At 44.6% G+C, this 12,290-nt stretch overlaps 2 protein-coding genes across 3 annotated transcripts; one reads left to right on the forward strand and one right to left on the reverse strand.

Moving 5' to 3' along the window:
* Positions 1–2,574: 2,574 nt before the first annotated feature.
* Positions 2,575–6,582, forward strand: LOC100283352 (IAA7 - auxin-responsive Aux/IAA family member). Of its 2 annotated transcripts, XM_035968050.1 has the most exons (7): positions 2,575–2,985; positions 3,153–3,637; positions 4,406–4,478; positions 5,270–5,526; positions 5,722–5,869; positions 6,038–6,098; positions 6,190–6,582. In XM_035968050.1, the coding sequence occupies exons 2-7, from the start codon at positions 3,367–3,369 to the stop codon at positions 6,247–6,249; spliced, it is 870 nt and encodes a 289-aa protein (XP_035823943.1). In that variant the 5' UTR covers positions 2,575–2,985; positions 3,153–3,366; the 3' UTR covers positions 6,250–6,582.
* Positions 6,583–7,604: 1,022 nt separating this feature from the next.
* Positions 7,605–9,442, reverse strand: LOC100277564 (uncharacterized). Its single transcript, NM_001151088.2, has 3 exons — positions 9,175–9,442; positions 8,161–8,358; positions 7,605–7,978 (listed from the first exon to the last, which is right to left on the reverse strand). Exons 2-3 carry the CDS (start codon positions 8,306–8,308, stop codon positions 7,824–7,826), a joined length of 303 nt encoding a protein of 100 aa, NP_001144560.2. The 5' UTR covers positions 8,309–8,358; positions 9,175–9,442; the 3' UTR covers positions 7,605–7,823.
* Positions 9,443–12,290: the final 2,848 nt, after the last annotated feature.

Below are 12,290 nucleotides of genomic sequence, written 5' to 3' on the forward strand. Positions count from 1 at the left end.
ATAGTACTACCATGCAGCCATGCACGGGAGCTGCGAGAGGCCGGCCAAAAGCTGGGATCGACCAAATCTTGGCCGCCTGCACGCCTAATTATCCCCCTTGCATGCCTTGACCCACACCATTGTCGTCTCCCATCGCCGTCACTGACTGACTCATCAATCATCATCTCAGCTGTTAACCGACACTGCTTTCTTCTGCTCCGCTGCTAAACAGGGGGGACGACGGCCGGGGTTAGTAACTAGAGACCGGCAAGCCTTCTGCTGCTTGCTACCCCCGTAAACCTTCAGTATCCCAACTTTGTTCAGTAGTACTACTGAAGCTCTTATATATGTTTAAGGAACGACAAACATGACCGAATATCTTTGTGTGGTTGGGTTATTATTATTATATATTGGAGCAGGCATGGCGAGCTATATGCGTTGTGCTTGTGTCACGAGAGCCAAATCCTTCTCTTGTAGTACATGTATACTGCAAGAGAAGGTCAGCTGCCTCTGAGCATCATGGTTTACCTTTCCGTTTTACTACCGGAATTCGGCTCTTTGCTGAGTGCTAAATATTTTGGCGAATGTTCTTTCCGGTACTAGGCGAAGAAGCTATTAGAGTACCAAACAAAAAACTCTCTGTAAAAGAAAACACTCCGCAATGAAACTCTTTGTCGAGTGGTTTATTTTTTTTATACTCGACAAAGAGTTTCTTTGCCAAGTGTTTTTTTCAACACTAGGTAAAGATAATTTAAAAATCTCATTTTAAAGCAGTAAATTAATTCAAATGAAAAAGTTTTCAACTACAAATTTGTAGAACTCATCATGATGTACAATTTATATTTTCAACATTTCTTCATATGACAAAACAAAAGTAAATTTGTTCATAAAACCTATATCTCTCTCGTAGTTTATGAAATTACGAGAGAGATGCATGTATTAGATTTGTGCATATGTTAGAACCATCATGTGAGATGAACAAATGACCAAACAACCAAAATAAACTTTGTAGATCTTTAGAAGTTATATAATTTTGTAGTTGGCAACTTTTTTATTTGAAGTCATCTTGTCAACTGAAACTATGTCTGAATTTAAAAATTTTGAATTTTGAAAACGACCTCGAAAGAAAAAAACCACCAACATGAAAGTTGTAGGTATTGAAGAGTTATGAAACTTTGTAGTTGACAATGTTTTGGTTTGAAATCATCTTGTCATGCAAAACTATGTTTTAATTTAAAATTTTGAATTTTTATAACTACCTCGGATGGAAAAAAACACCAAAATAAAATTTGTAGGTCTCGAAATGTAATGAAACTTTGTAATTGACAATTTATTGATTTGAAATCATCTTATCATTGAAAAATTCATATGAACTTTTCAAATTTAAAATTCAAATTTTGTAAACGACCTCGGATGTAGAAACTATCAAAATAGAACTTGTACATCTTGAAAAGCTGCAACTTTATAGTTGATCACATTTTCAAATGAATTCAGTTAGTGTCTCAAATAATCATATTACTCTTGGTTGTTATAGTATATGAGGAATGAAAACGTAGTATAGACATAATTGATGTAGTAGTGTAGTGGTAGAGGAGGGTACGCGCGAGATAGATGTTTGTGAGTTCGAATCTCACCATTCATAAAACGTGTAAATTTGATTTAAAATAATATTATGAGTTGAATCTCACCATTCACAAAACGTGTACATTTGATTCAAAATAACTGGTTGGAGAGTTGTTCACATAATTTTAAAAACAATTTGCTATTTTTTTAGGTTTTTTTTATTCTTAATTTGCCGCGTGAGTCTTTGTCGAGTGTCAAAAATAATACTCGGCAAAGAATCATTTGCCGATAAAATGTTTGCCAAGTGTAAAATGACACTCGGCAAAGAACGTGATTCTGGTAGTGTTTTTTTAATGTTCCAGAATTTCGTTTCGGCCATTTTTTTTTTGCCTTTCGTACTTCTTTAAAAATTTGGAACCGGAATAAAAAAAAGTAGGAGTGAAAAATGCTTCCGGTACCTAAGCAGGAAACGAGAAATTTACAATCGAACCATGGCTATGAGGTGTGCGTGGTAAATCGCTCCCGGGTCTGTAGACGGACCTGGCTGGTTGCATAAATATGACCTCTTATATCCGGAGACATATCCTTTCCATTAAACTTATATTGGTTATGTGCTTCACAAACACGTCGCATGGAAAGTTATTTTATGAATGGATCCACAAGTATTTCTTTTTATATTTATATGCTCAAGGTCAATAACGTGATCCTTGATTTTATCCTTCGCAGCATAGAATTTACAATATATTTAGCAGCACCACTTGACTTTTATGCCACTTGAGGACGTCAAGGCCGGCCCTAAATCAAACCCTGATGATATCTATATATCAGACTCCCTATTTCACTTCATATTAAAAACTCCACTCTGTAAATAATATAATATACAGGGCGGCATATCAGAAATGCCTCATCCGTTAAAATCGAGCCAAAACTGTCTTAGCTTTTCGGAGATGAAAGATAAAGGGTCTCCGTGTCCGTGCGACCGTGCGGCTATGAGCCTATGACCACCACAATCACCAGCAGCGGCCCTGCGTGCGTGATGATAGTAGCTGGACAGCAGCAGCAGCAGCTATACATGCCCTCATGAATGAATCATCGACCACCCCAACCCAACCCCCTGCCGCGCCCGCACCCAGCGCCCCGAGCCCTGCTCCCCCATCGTCTTCTTCCTTGTCCGTCTCCACTACCGACCAACGGGCTGCCTGCTCACACTTCGCCACTACTGCTGCTGCGCGTTGGCGAGCGCGCGTGGTTCACGAGCGAGCTCCACCACAAGCCCAGTCGCGCACGGCAGCCGTTTTGCTTGTTTTGTTTGCTTTCCGCCTCTTCCGTGCTTCCTCTTTTGGGCGGCCTGGCTGGGCTAGCTAGCTGTTCTGTTCATTCCGAGTTCCCGGCATAGAACACGAGGTTGGAGTTAGAGGCTTACCGAGGGAGCAGACAGCAGAGGTCACTAGCGATTTCACAGTCACGCACCTGCATTTCTTCTTTTTTTTCTTCTTCTTTTCTTTAGCAAGCTCTCTTTCTTTTCTTGCTCTTGTTTTGTTTGTCCTCCCTGTAATAACTCTTGCCTGCCTTCCCCTACCCTGGTCTCTTTCCTTCTTCCTGCACTGCAGGACACTATAAGAGTAGCTAGCCCTACCCAATATCTTCAGCCGTGCTTGCCAACTTGGAGAGAGAGAGAGAGAGAGAGAGAGAGAGAGAGAGAGAGAGAGAGAGAGAGAGAGAGAGAGAGAGAGAGAGAGAGAGAGAGAGAGAGAGAGAGAGAGAGAGAAGAGAAGAGAAGAGAAGAGAAGGGAGTGAGTGATCGCAGGAAGGAGGATCGGAGTGATGGGAGACGCAGCAGAGACCAACAAGACTCTTCACAACTGGATGGGCGAGCCGAGGCCGAGGTCGAGCGACCAGCGCGACGAGGAGGAGACGCTTCAGCTCAGCCTCGGCCTCCCCGGAGGAGGAGCAAGTGCGGGTGGTGGGGTAGCACCCGCCGCCTGGAGAATGCTGCCGGCCAGAGACGAGGAGATGCGCTCTGCTGCTGCTGTCGTCGACACCTCCCTGCTCTCTCTCGGCTACTCCGCCCCAGCTTTCTCGCCCCGCTCACCAGGTATGAATGCTAGTGCAGTTCTCAGTAGTCAGTACATTCAAGTCAAACTTTAGTCCTTCAATTGCTTGCATTGCATTATTAGGTGTGCTATAGCTAGTCTAGTAATAACTCTTGAAATACGATGAGAAAAAATATCTTCGCTCACTTAAAAAAAAAGCTTTTAGGTTTTAGGCTATCTCGAGCAGTTTGCTGATTTCCGTCGTCTATTTCAAATTTCACACAATGCAAAAATGTGTAAAACAGCGTTTTGCACGATCAAATGAGCCTTAGGCAATAAGAGTGTCTTAAAAAATTGCCGTTTCACAAATATGAGTACAACAGCTTTAATTTTTTTACACAAGCTAAGCCTACGCCCTACAGAGGAGTTGATCATTTGTTTTAAAATAAAATATGTACAGTCTGATTTCAGAGATTCTATTTTTTTTCAATGAACACCTATAGAGGAGCCTATACATTTGTGGTCAACAACTGCTGTTTCACATAGTGACACTCAACGTTTGAATACTAAAAAAGTAGATTCTTTTATTTCATAATTGTAGTATGAGCTAATCAGTTCAGGCTTTGCAAATTGACGAGCTGAGACCCCATCAATGCATGTCCATTACTCATTCTTTTTTATCCTATGGTCTTGTTCTGCACAAAGTCCTTTCGTTTGTTCCTGGTGTATGATTGTTTCCTCCTTTGTTCTTGAGTCAGTAGCAGCAGCAATGAAAGTGAAAAGTTCTCAGCATGTACTCCTCTTGTTCCTTTCTCCCTGTTCTTGTGCAGGCAAGGCAAAGGGGTCCCCAGCAGCAGCTACAGAGAATGCCCTTGCATCCACCAACAACGCCTCCCAGAGAAGGTGAGAATCAATCATGACACCTCACATGCCGAATTCCGCAATAAATTCTTTTCTCACCAGCCTTTTTGGCATCAAGAGTTGGCGTGGAGTAGTCCTGTTCAAAATTTTATGCCCCCAGTGAGTTCTTTATTCTTCCCGTCTTCCCCGGCATGAGTTTAAGAGGGAGGTGGCTCCATCTCCTGCACTGCAGTCTGCAGCTGCAGCTGCTCATTCATTGCAAAACAAGCCAGGATTAATTCAAGGGGCTTGTTTGCATCTGCCTGCTGCCATGCATATGCATGGGGCTGGATATGGTGTTGGTGCTCCTCCCATTTATGAGGGATGCAGTGTTTTTTACCATGTGTTCTGTTCTTTAATTTGTCCCTATTCCACAATGGCATCTTGCCTCTTTCTGTCTAGATCAAGTCCAGAAGTAAAGCATATTGTGTTCCCACTTCCCACAAACATAACTTTGTTTAGGTTGTGTACATTAAAAGGTTTTCAACCAGGAAAACCTTAAGACCATGAATCATTTAGAACAGAATGCCAGCAGGAGCTGTCTCGAGCCGATTCATTTTGAACAAAGAAAATAATAGTAATAAATAGGTCTATGTTTCTTCTGTTACAGAATACCACAAAACTTTAGATTTCAAGCTGTTAGTATCTGTTCTGAACATGAATCATTTCCAGGAAGCAAACAGCATATATATATATATTTCATTTATCAGCATATTATAATGCATGTCTATATATGCATCCACTACTATGCTTCATTCTCATGTCTTCATCACTATCTTATGGTCCAACTTCAGATCTCCAAATACCCCGGTTATTGGGTGGCCTCCAGTTCGTGCCTTCAGAAGAAATCTGGCCACCTCTAGCAGAGCATCCCTTGAACATCAGAATGGGAAGAAGGAAGACAAACCTGAACAGACCACAAAAAGAGCTCCATTTGTAAAGATCAACATGGACGGCATCCCTATTGGTAGAAAAATCGATCTGAGTGCCCTCGGTAGTTACGATGAGCTGTCTCTGTCTGTCGACAAGCTATTCCGGGGGCTTCTTGCAGGTACTATGAATGGACCTTTGTTGTTTTCATGTAGTTGTTACCTTTATTTTGTCACAACTTTCCCCTTGTACTTAACCAGGAAAAAGATAAAGTTGTTTTTCCGCGCTAAGTAACCTTTAGTAGTTTGATTGAATGGTCAAGTAGTTTGGTCAGTGTCTGATGCAATGTGCTCGATTCTTATATTTCTACGTGCAGCACAACAAGACCCTCTGGCTGCCGGCGCAAAGGAGTGTTCACAGGAAGAGGTGGCGATATCGGGTTTACTAGATGGAACTGGGGAGTACACTCTGGTTTATGAGGATTATGAAGGCGATAGGGTGCTGGTTGGCGATGTCCCCTGGGGGTAAGTGTTGTTGTTCCCTGTCAGCATTGCAACGATGCATCAAACTGTGTATTATGGATAGTAAACAATATAGACAATGCTACCTAAAGTTGAATATTGTGACATTCAGTTTATAGGTTGGTTTTGCTGCAAAAACAGACTCACTAGTGTGATAGCCAATACCTGCAGGATGTTTGTTTCTTCGGTGAAGAGGCTGCGCGTTCTGAAGACATCTGACCTCTCTTCATCTGTCAGTACCTCTCTCTAACACACAACTGATCAAATCTCTCCATTACCTTGGCTGCGTCCAGATTGCTGATAACCTCGCGTTTGTCATGCAGCTAACAGCACCTCCTGGCCAGAAGAGGACGGTAACTGAGTGTCCAGTGTTTACCTCTTAGACACTTCCTTGCAGTGATGTTGGTGTGCTGTGAAGAAGAAAACGTCTTCTGAGCTTGTATCATCTTTCTTCGTGGTTTCTTCCTCTTCTTTTCCCTACTTTCTCTTGGAAGGGATCATCAAAGAACCGAACCGACCTTTTGGGTTTTCCTGCTCTTGTTTATTTTGTTTCTCTTTCCGGGAAGCGATGTGACCTTTTGGGTTGTATGTAAATGTTCAGACGAACCAGCTCTATGTTTATGCAGCCTATCCTGTCTGTTGCCTTTTACACACCGAGGACATGTACTGTTTGTTGTGGTCATGATGGCTGAAATCGACGATTTTTTTCCCGTCAACATGCATGAACAATTCTGGTCATGTTATCCGTTTGGTGGGGGTTTGCAGCGGGGATCTTGAAGTTCTGGAGCAGAGTAGTATGCCATATTTCATATTTGTTAGAACTGTTTCATATATACTTTGGATGAAATATCCTCAGAACACTCCGCTGTCGCCAATGTCAGGTTCGCCGTCGAGACGCCGATGCACGTCGCCGGCGATCTTGACCTGAATGCAACCACAAAACTCACGCGAACACACTGATGAACACAGGGACGGTTTTTTCGGTGCTGCAACTGGCAGCGTTTTCTGACTCTTTATGCATGGTCATGCCCACTCAGGCCGACATGCACGACACGACATGCTCCTCTTCGCGGCGAACGCCAACGGAACCTGCCGTACGGCGTGCTCCCGTTCATACGAGTACACGTCAGAGCTGAGCTCATATATGCACGCGATCATCTCGACGACGCACCTAAACAGATAATTAGCCAGCAGCTCTCCTATCTCATTTCCTATTCTACCTTCTATTTCAAATTTCATTCTACAATCAGTGACATATACAATACAAAATACAAAACCTTGTTTTACACAACCCATATACATGATCTATTGAACACTAATGACATGTTTGTTTAGGATTATAATCTATCTAAATTATATAATCTAGTTTACTCTTAATCTATTGAACACTTAATTTAATATAAGCTAGATTATATAAACTGAACAGATTATAATCCTAAACAAACAGACCCTAAGCACAAGAATTATTCAACAAAAATCCTCATAAACCATGTGCTCTACTCTACTTACTAGAGAGACCAATCTTGGTGCGGAGCTTCTAGATCTCGCCTTTGCAGAATGGCTTTATAAGGACATCACCAAGCTGCTCATCTGTTCTAATAAAACACACCTCGATCTGTCAATTGACTGCATACTCCCGGATAAGATAAAACATGATGTCGTTATGTTTATAAAGCATATAAAGGTGCTCCATAAAATCAAATAAGTCATTCTATTTATTATTCAAATTAAAAATATATTTTTAAACTATTTAGATTTATATTATAAACCACATCTTCCATGCTGAAACTGAAACCTGTAGCAATCCCAAACAAACAATTAATGGCGGGTTGTACCACGCAAAAGTATCTTACAGGAACTGCCTGGATCATTACAAGGACAGAAACTTGGATAGATCTTGGCAGATTAACAAAAACTTGCATGGGTCTTGGTAGATTAACACCAGTTTTCGGTTATGCTATTGGGCCTTTAGTTCAGGTTTGTCGAAGGCAGCTATGTTTTGAGGCTCACACTCTGGGCTAAAGAGCCGCACAAGCAATGCTGATGTCGCGCTCATAGAGACTGCTCCGCATGACGCCCATCTGAGACTCCTTGGAACAGTGATTCTTGGACCTACAGGATAGACACCGTCTCAGCAAAATGGTCTGAGTTCTCGGTTCACCACACTGAGAGAGAGAGAGAGAGAGAGAGAGAGAGAGAGAGAGAGAGAGAGAGAGAGAACTGCTGACAAGATGCAGGAGTTATACAAAAAATAAAAACTTTAGGGAGCTAGCAGGATGGATAGGAACATTGACCATAGTGAAGGCGGCAGAGCACCCAGAAAGCCAGACCACCACCGACGGAGAAGATGCCCGCAGTCTGCCGCATTAACCGGGAGCAGGGCTTTGACTCTGGTCGCATAACCTCCCCTTCCGACCATCCTAGAGCCCGTCGCAGTGCCATCTTCAAGTTGGGTAGCCTGTTTCTGATCTCCAACCAACTCGCTTCTACAGCTGAAATGTAACATATAGGTAGTATGGCTAACAGTAGTGTATAAATATATTCCATACAAAATCATACAGTATTAGCTTAATTAATCTATGCCTAAATTATAATTATTAGAATGAATTCAATTCCCTGCCTACCCCCTTTCCCTGAGGCCCCAACATACTGCTCATAGTATATTTATACTCGTTGGGTAGACTGTTTATCTCGCTGCATTGTATTGTATCCTGATGTTGCGGTCTGATATCTGGTGCAGTTAGGTGCTGACATGTTCCTTTTCACTAACTAGCTAGCATTACTCATTCAGTGAAATGATACTTAAGTAATTACCAGGAACTTTCCATATCTTGCTGGTCTCCAAAAGCTCATATGATGAACTGCTATAACCATAACCTAGCACAAGATACAGCTATCACTGGAACCAGACCAAGACAAACAGAGGCATCAAAGGTCCACTGCTATTTCAGACCGGACACCCACCCCTAATCCTCACCTCTGAACTGAATCTTCCTAATTTTGGGGTTCACAGCGTTTTTACCCAAGTGCAGAAGAAACAGAGCTGCAAAGACAGACAGACTAACTCCCATTCGGACCTTGTCAACTCTGCGGCAGAAGCATCAGAGCTTGCAAAAGCAGCTCGCCGCCTGTAACTAGCTTCACATCTCATACGGCACAGCCACCAGCCCACCACCCACGCCCAAATCCGAACCTACCCCCCCCCAAACTCCATGGCCGGCAAACCATTTCACAACCAAATTCCCCACAAAACCCCCCGCAAACGACCCAAAAGCGGCGCCAATTCGAGCGGTAGAGATCCATCTCACCTCCCAGCGCCGCCGAATCGATGCCAGAGCGACGGACGCAGCGGCGGATCGCGCGCGAATAGCACCTCCGGAGGCCACGGGGCGGCGCAGAGGCGCCGGCGAGGTCTATGCGGCGGCGGCGGCGGCGTTGGGTCGGATAAGGGAGGGCGGCGCTAATGGGGCGGTGGGCGACGAGGCAAATGGGGAACGGCCGAACGGGGCAGGAGAGCGGCGCGACTATCGAGGGGCAGGGGCACCCATCGGCGAGCCGAGCCACGTTCGGCTCGGCTCGGTCACTTCGCGAGCTTGGTAATGAGGCTCGACTCGGCTCGATATAGGCTCGCGAGTCGGCTCAGCTCGGCTCGCGAGCATGTAAACTCAAGTACTTAACAACAGTAATTACAGTCGTTAGTTCAAATTTGAAGCACAATATGTTCCATATAATAAAAAATTATGTCCCTGCACTCTAGTTCCTTGTGAGTTGTGATCAAAACAACACACGGGTCACTGGATCTAGATGACTGGACAGTAATAAACAAACTGACAACTGACAAGTGATAGCTGCAGTAGTTTGGACCGAGCCGGCTCGGCTCGGCTCGTTAGTGTAGCGAGCCGTGGAATTAGGCCCGCGAGCCGAGTCGAGCCTGATCGAGCCCGAGCCGGCTCGCGAGCCTCGAGCTTTTTTTCCAGCCCTACCCATCGCATCGGGTTCTGTGAAGGGGGCGCGTGACGAGAGGCGAGCGCTGAGGGCAGCAGGCAGGGCAGAGCGCTTCACGCGTCGCTTTTGGCTGCCCACCCTGGGGACGGTGGGTGACAGGCGGGGCCCTCAGGCGGCAGGGGGGACACGTGGGGGAGGGTGCGTGTAACATACAGATTCTGTGATATGTGTCGTCTGACTGAACTCTGAAGACAGTGTGCAAGTATAGGTAAATGAAGTCTGAACTTCTGAAGATTTTGATGAGCAGGCTGATTGGGTCATATTAGTTGTGGGCCGGAATACCGGTGTGTATTCATATAAGTACCAGGACCATGTACTCGAACAGCAGAAAGGAAATGTTATAGACTTCTGTTACGAAGCAAAGCATCTCACCAGAGTTACTTCTCGGCGTCCTTCTCGCGAGCTCACGCCCGGCAACGCCGCACCTGGGGCCAAGGGCCGTGACAAGTGGTATCAGAGCTTCCGATCCTCGGCGTCTCGGGAAGCGGTTCGTGTCTTCCTCATCGGCGTCTTTGCTGCGGTGACCAGGGTCTTCGACACGGGTTCCCGTCTCCATCGACGACTCTCGGCATCGGCATCGCGTCATCGACGCTCGTCGATCTCCGGCAGACAGTCGACTTGGTGGTGTTGGCGGCGGATACCGGAGAAGTCGTCGACGCTGACACAACCTATGTTCTCTGCCATGGCGACATTCAAGCATACGAGTGACGAGCAGTGGGAGAAGATGATGGAGGTGTTGGACCGGCTGGAAGATAGACTGGAGGCGGTGATGGTGGGTCAACATCGACTCCAGAAGCAGGCGGACCGTGTGGCCGCGGCAGCAAGGAAGGCACAAGAGAGGGAGTTCCTCATAGTGGCAAGGACAGAAACTACCGCACATGACATGATCGATGAAATATCTACTAAGAAGGTGGTCTGGGATGCAGAAGTGTTATTTGATTTTGATTCACATGGTCTATTGCAACGGCTAGCTCAAGGGGAGGGTGACCAGACGCACAACAATTGTGAGCAGGGTGTTGTGTCTGATGTTCCATGTATGTTGGTTGGAATGCCACATCAAGCCAATACACACCTGATGTTCAGTGAAGTTGGTCTAAAAGTGGCTTGGGATGAGGAGATGCAATCTGAAACTCACATGCATGAAGGTTTACTGAAGCAGCTTGCTCAAGGCGGAGAAGATTTAGAAGAATCGACTAGCAAGGCTGCTGATGTTGAAGATGTGATTTGTAATGAGAACATGCTACATGACTTCAGTTCACATAATGATTTGCGGCAACAATTAGCTAATGATCAAGTGTTCCATGCAAGGTCTGACAATGAGATCCGGGATGAGGAAACTGGGCATGATGAGTTGTTGGATCAGCTAGCATCAAATGGGAATGATGTCTCAGCTAGTGAGCAGCATTATCTTGTTGTGTCTGATGACTCTTCTCAGGAATGCACTAGAGCTCAAGCTGAAATAATAGAAGAAGAAAAGCTACCAAAAGCAGATGAGAATCATGTTCTTGATGACAGACAGCTTCAGCCTCCTGTTCTAGAAGCGTCTCCTGCTTGCAGTACATTTGAAAGGCAAAATGTCATGCAACATGAAGCTTCAGTTTCAAGTCAAGGCTCCCTAACTTCTTTTGAGGAGGAATTAACATCATATGGGGACAATGTCCAGGCTGTTGGAGAACATCAGCTTGTTGTATCAAAAGAGTCTCTAGAGGAATGCAAAAGAGATGAAGTCAAAAGAAACATACAGAAAGCAGTAAAATCAGATGGAGGCTATGTTTTGGATTGCAGGAATTTCAGCTTGCTGCATCACAAGTCTCTTCTTCAGAAAACAACATGGTTGAAGTGCAAGGGGCTGCACAAGAAGAACCATTGCCTTTAAATGGAGTTGAGGAAAATTCAGACAAGGGTGACTTCGTTTGCAAAGAGCAGACTCAGCTTTGTGTCACAAATGAATCCTTGGCTGCACAGCTGCAAGGTAATGTTGAATTTGCTAAAGTAATGCAGCACCAAAACTTGGACCCAGGATGGCATGATGTTGGGTTTGGTAGCTGTACAAAGAGAGTGGTACCGTTATTGCATCGGCATTATACACAACAACCTCAGGATTATGTGGTTTCTCTTCATGGTCAGCTTCTTGACACTGGCATACACATGATCTGCAGATCTGATCCCTGTGCTGTTGACAGATACTTATTAGTGGAGGAAATGTATGGATGTATTCTGTTAACTGAATCAGCATCAAGCAAAGCAGGGATAGCACTGCCAAGAGATGTGGCTCTCTTTTCTGACCAGGTTGCAACAGACACGGCAGATGTTTTAAAAAGGTTTCTAAGGAACTGTGATGGAACAAATTCGGAAGCTATCCCACGGCAGCAAAGGGATCCAAGAATTGATCGGTCTCATTGGAATGATGATGACAGAA

The sequence above is a fragment of the Zea mays genome, chromosome 5 (genome assembly GCF_902167145.1).
Source record: "Zea mays cultivar B73 chromosome 5, Zm-B73-REFERENCE-NAM-5.0, whole genome shotgun sequence".
Classification (NCBI taxonomy): Eukaryota; Viridiplantae; Streptophyta; class Magnoliopsida; order Poales; family Poaceae; genus Zea; species Zea mays.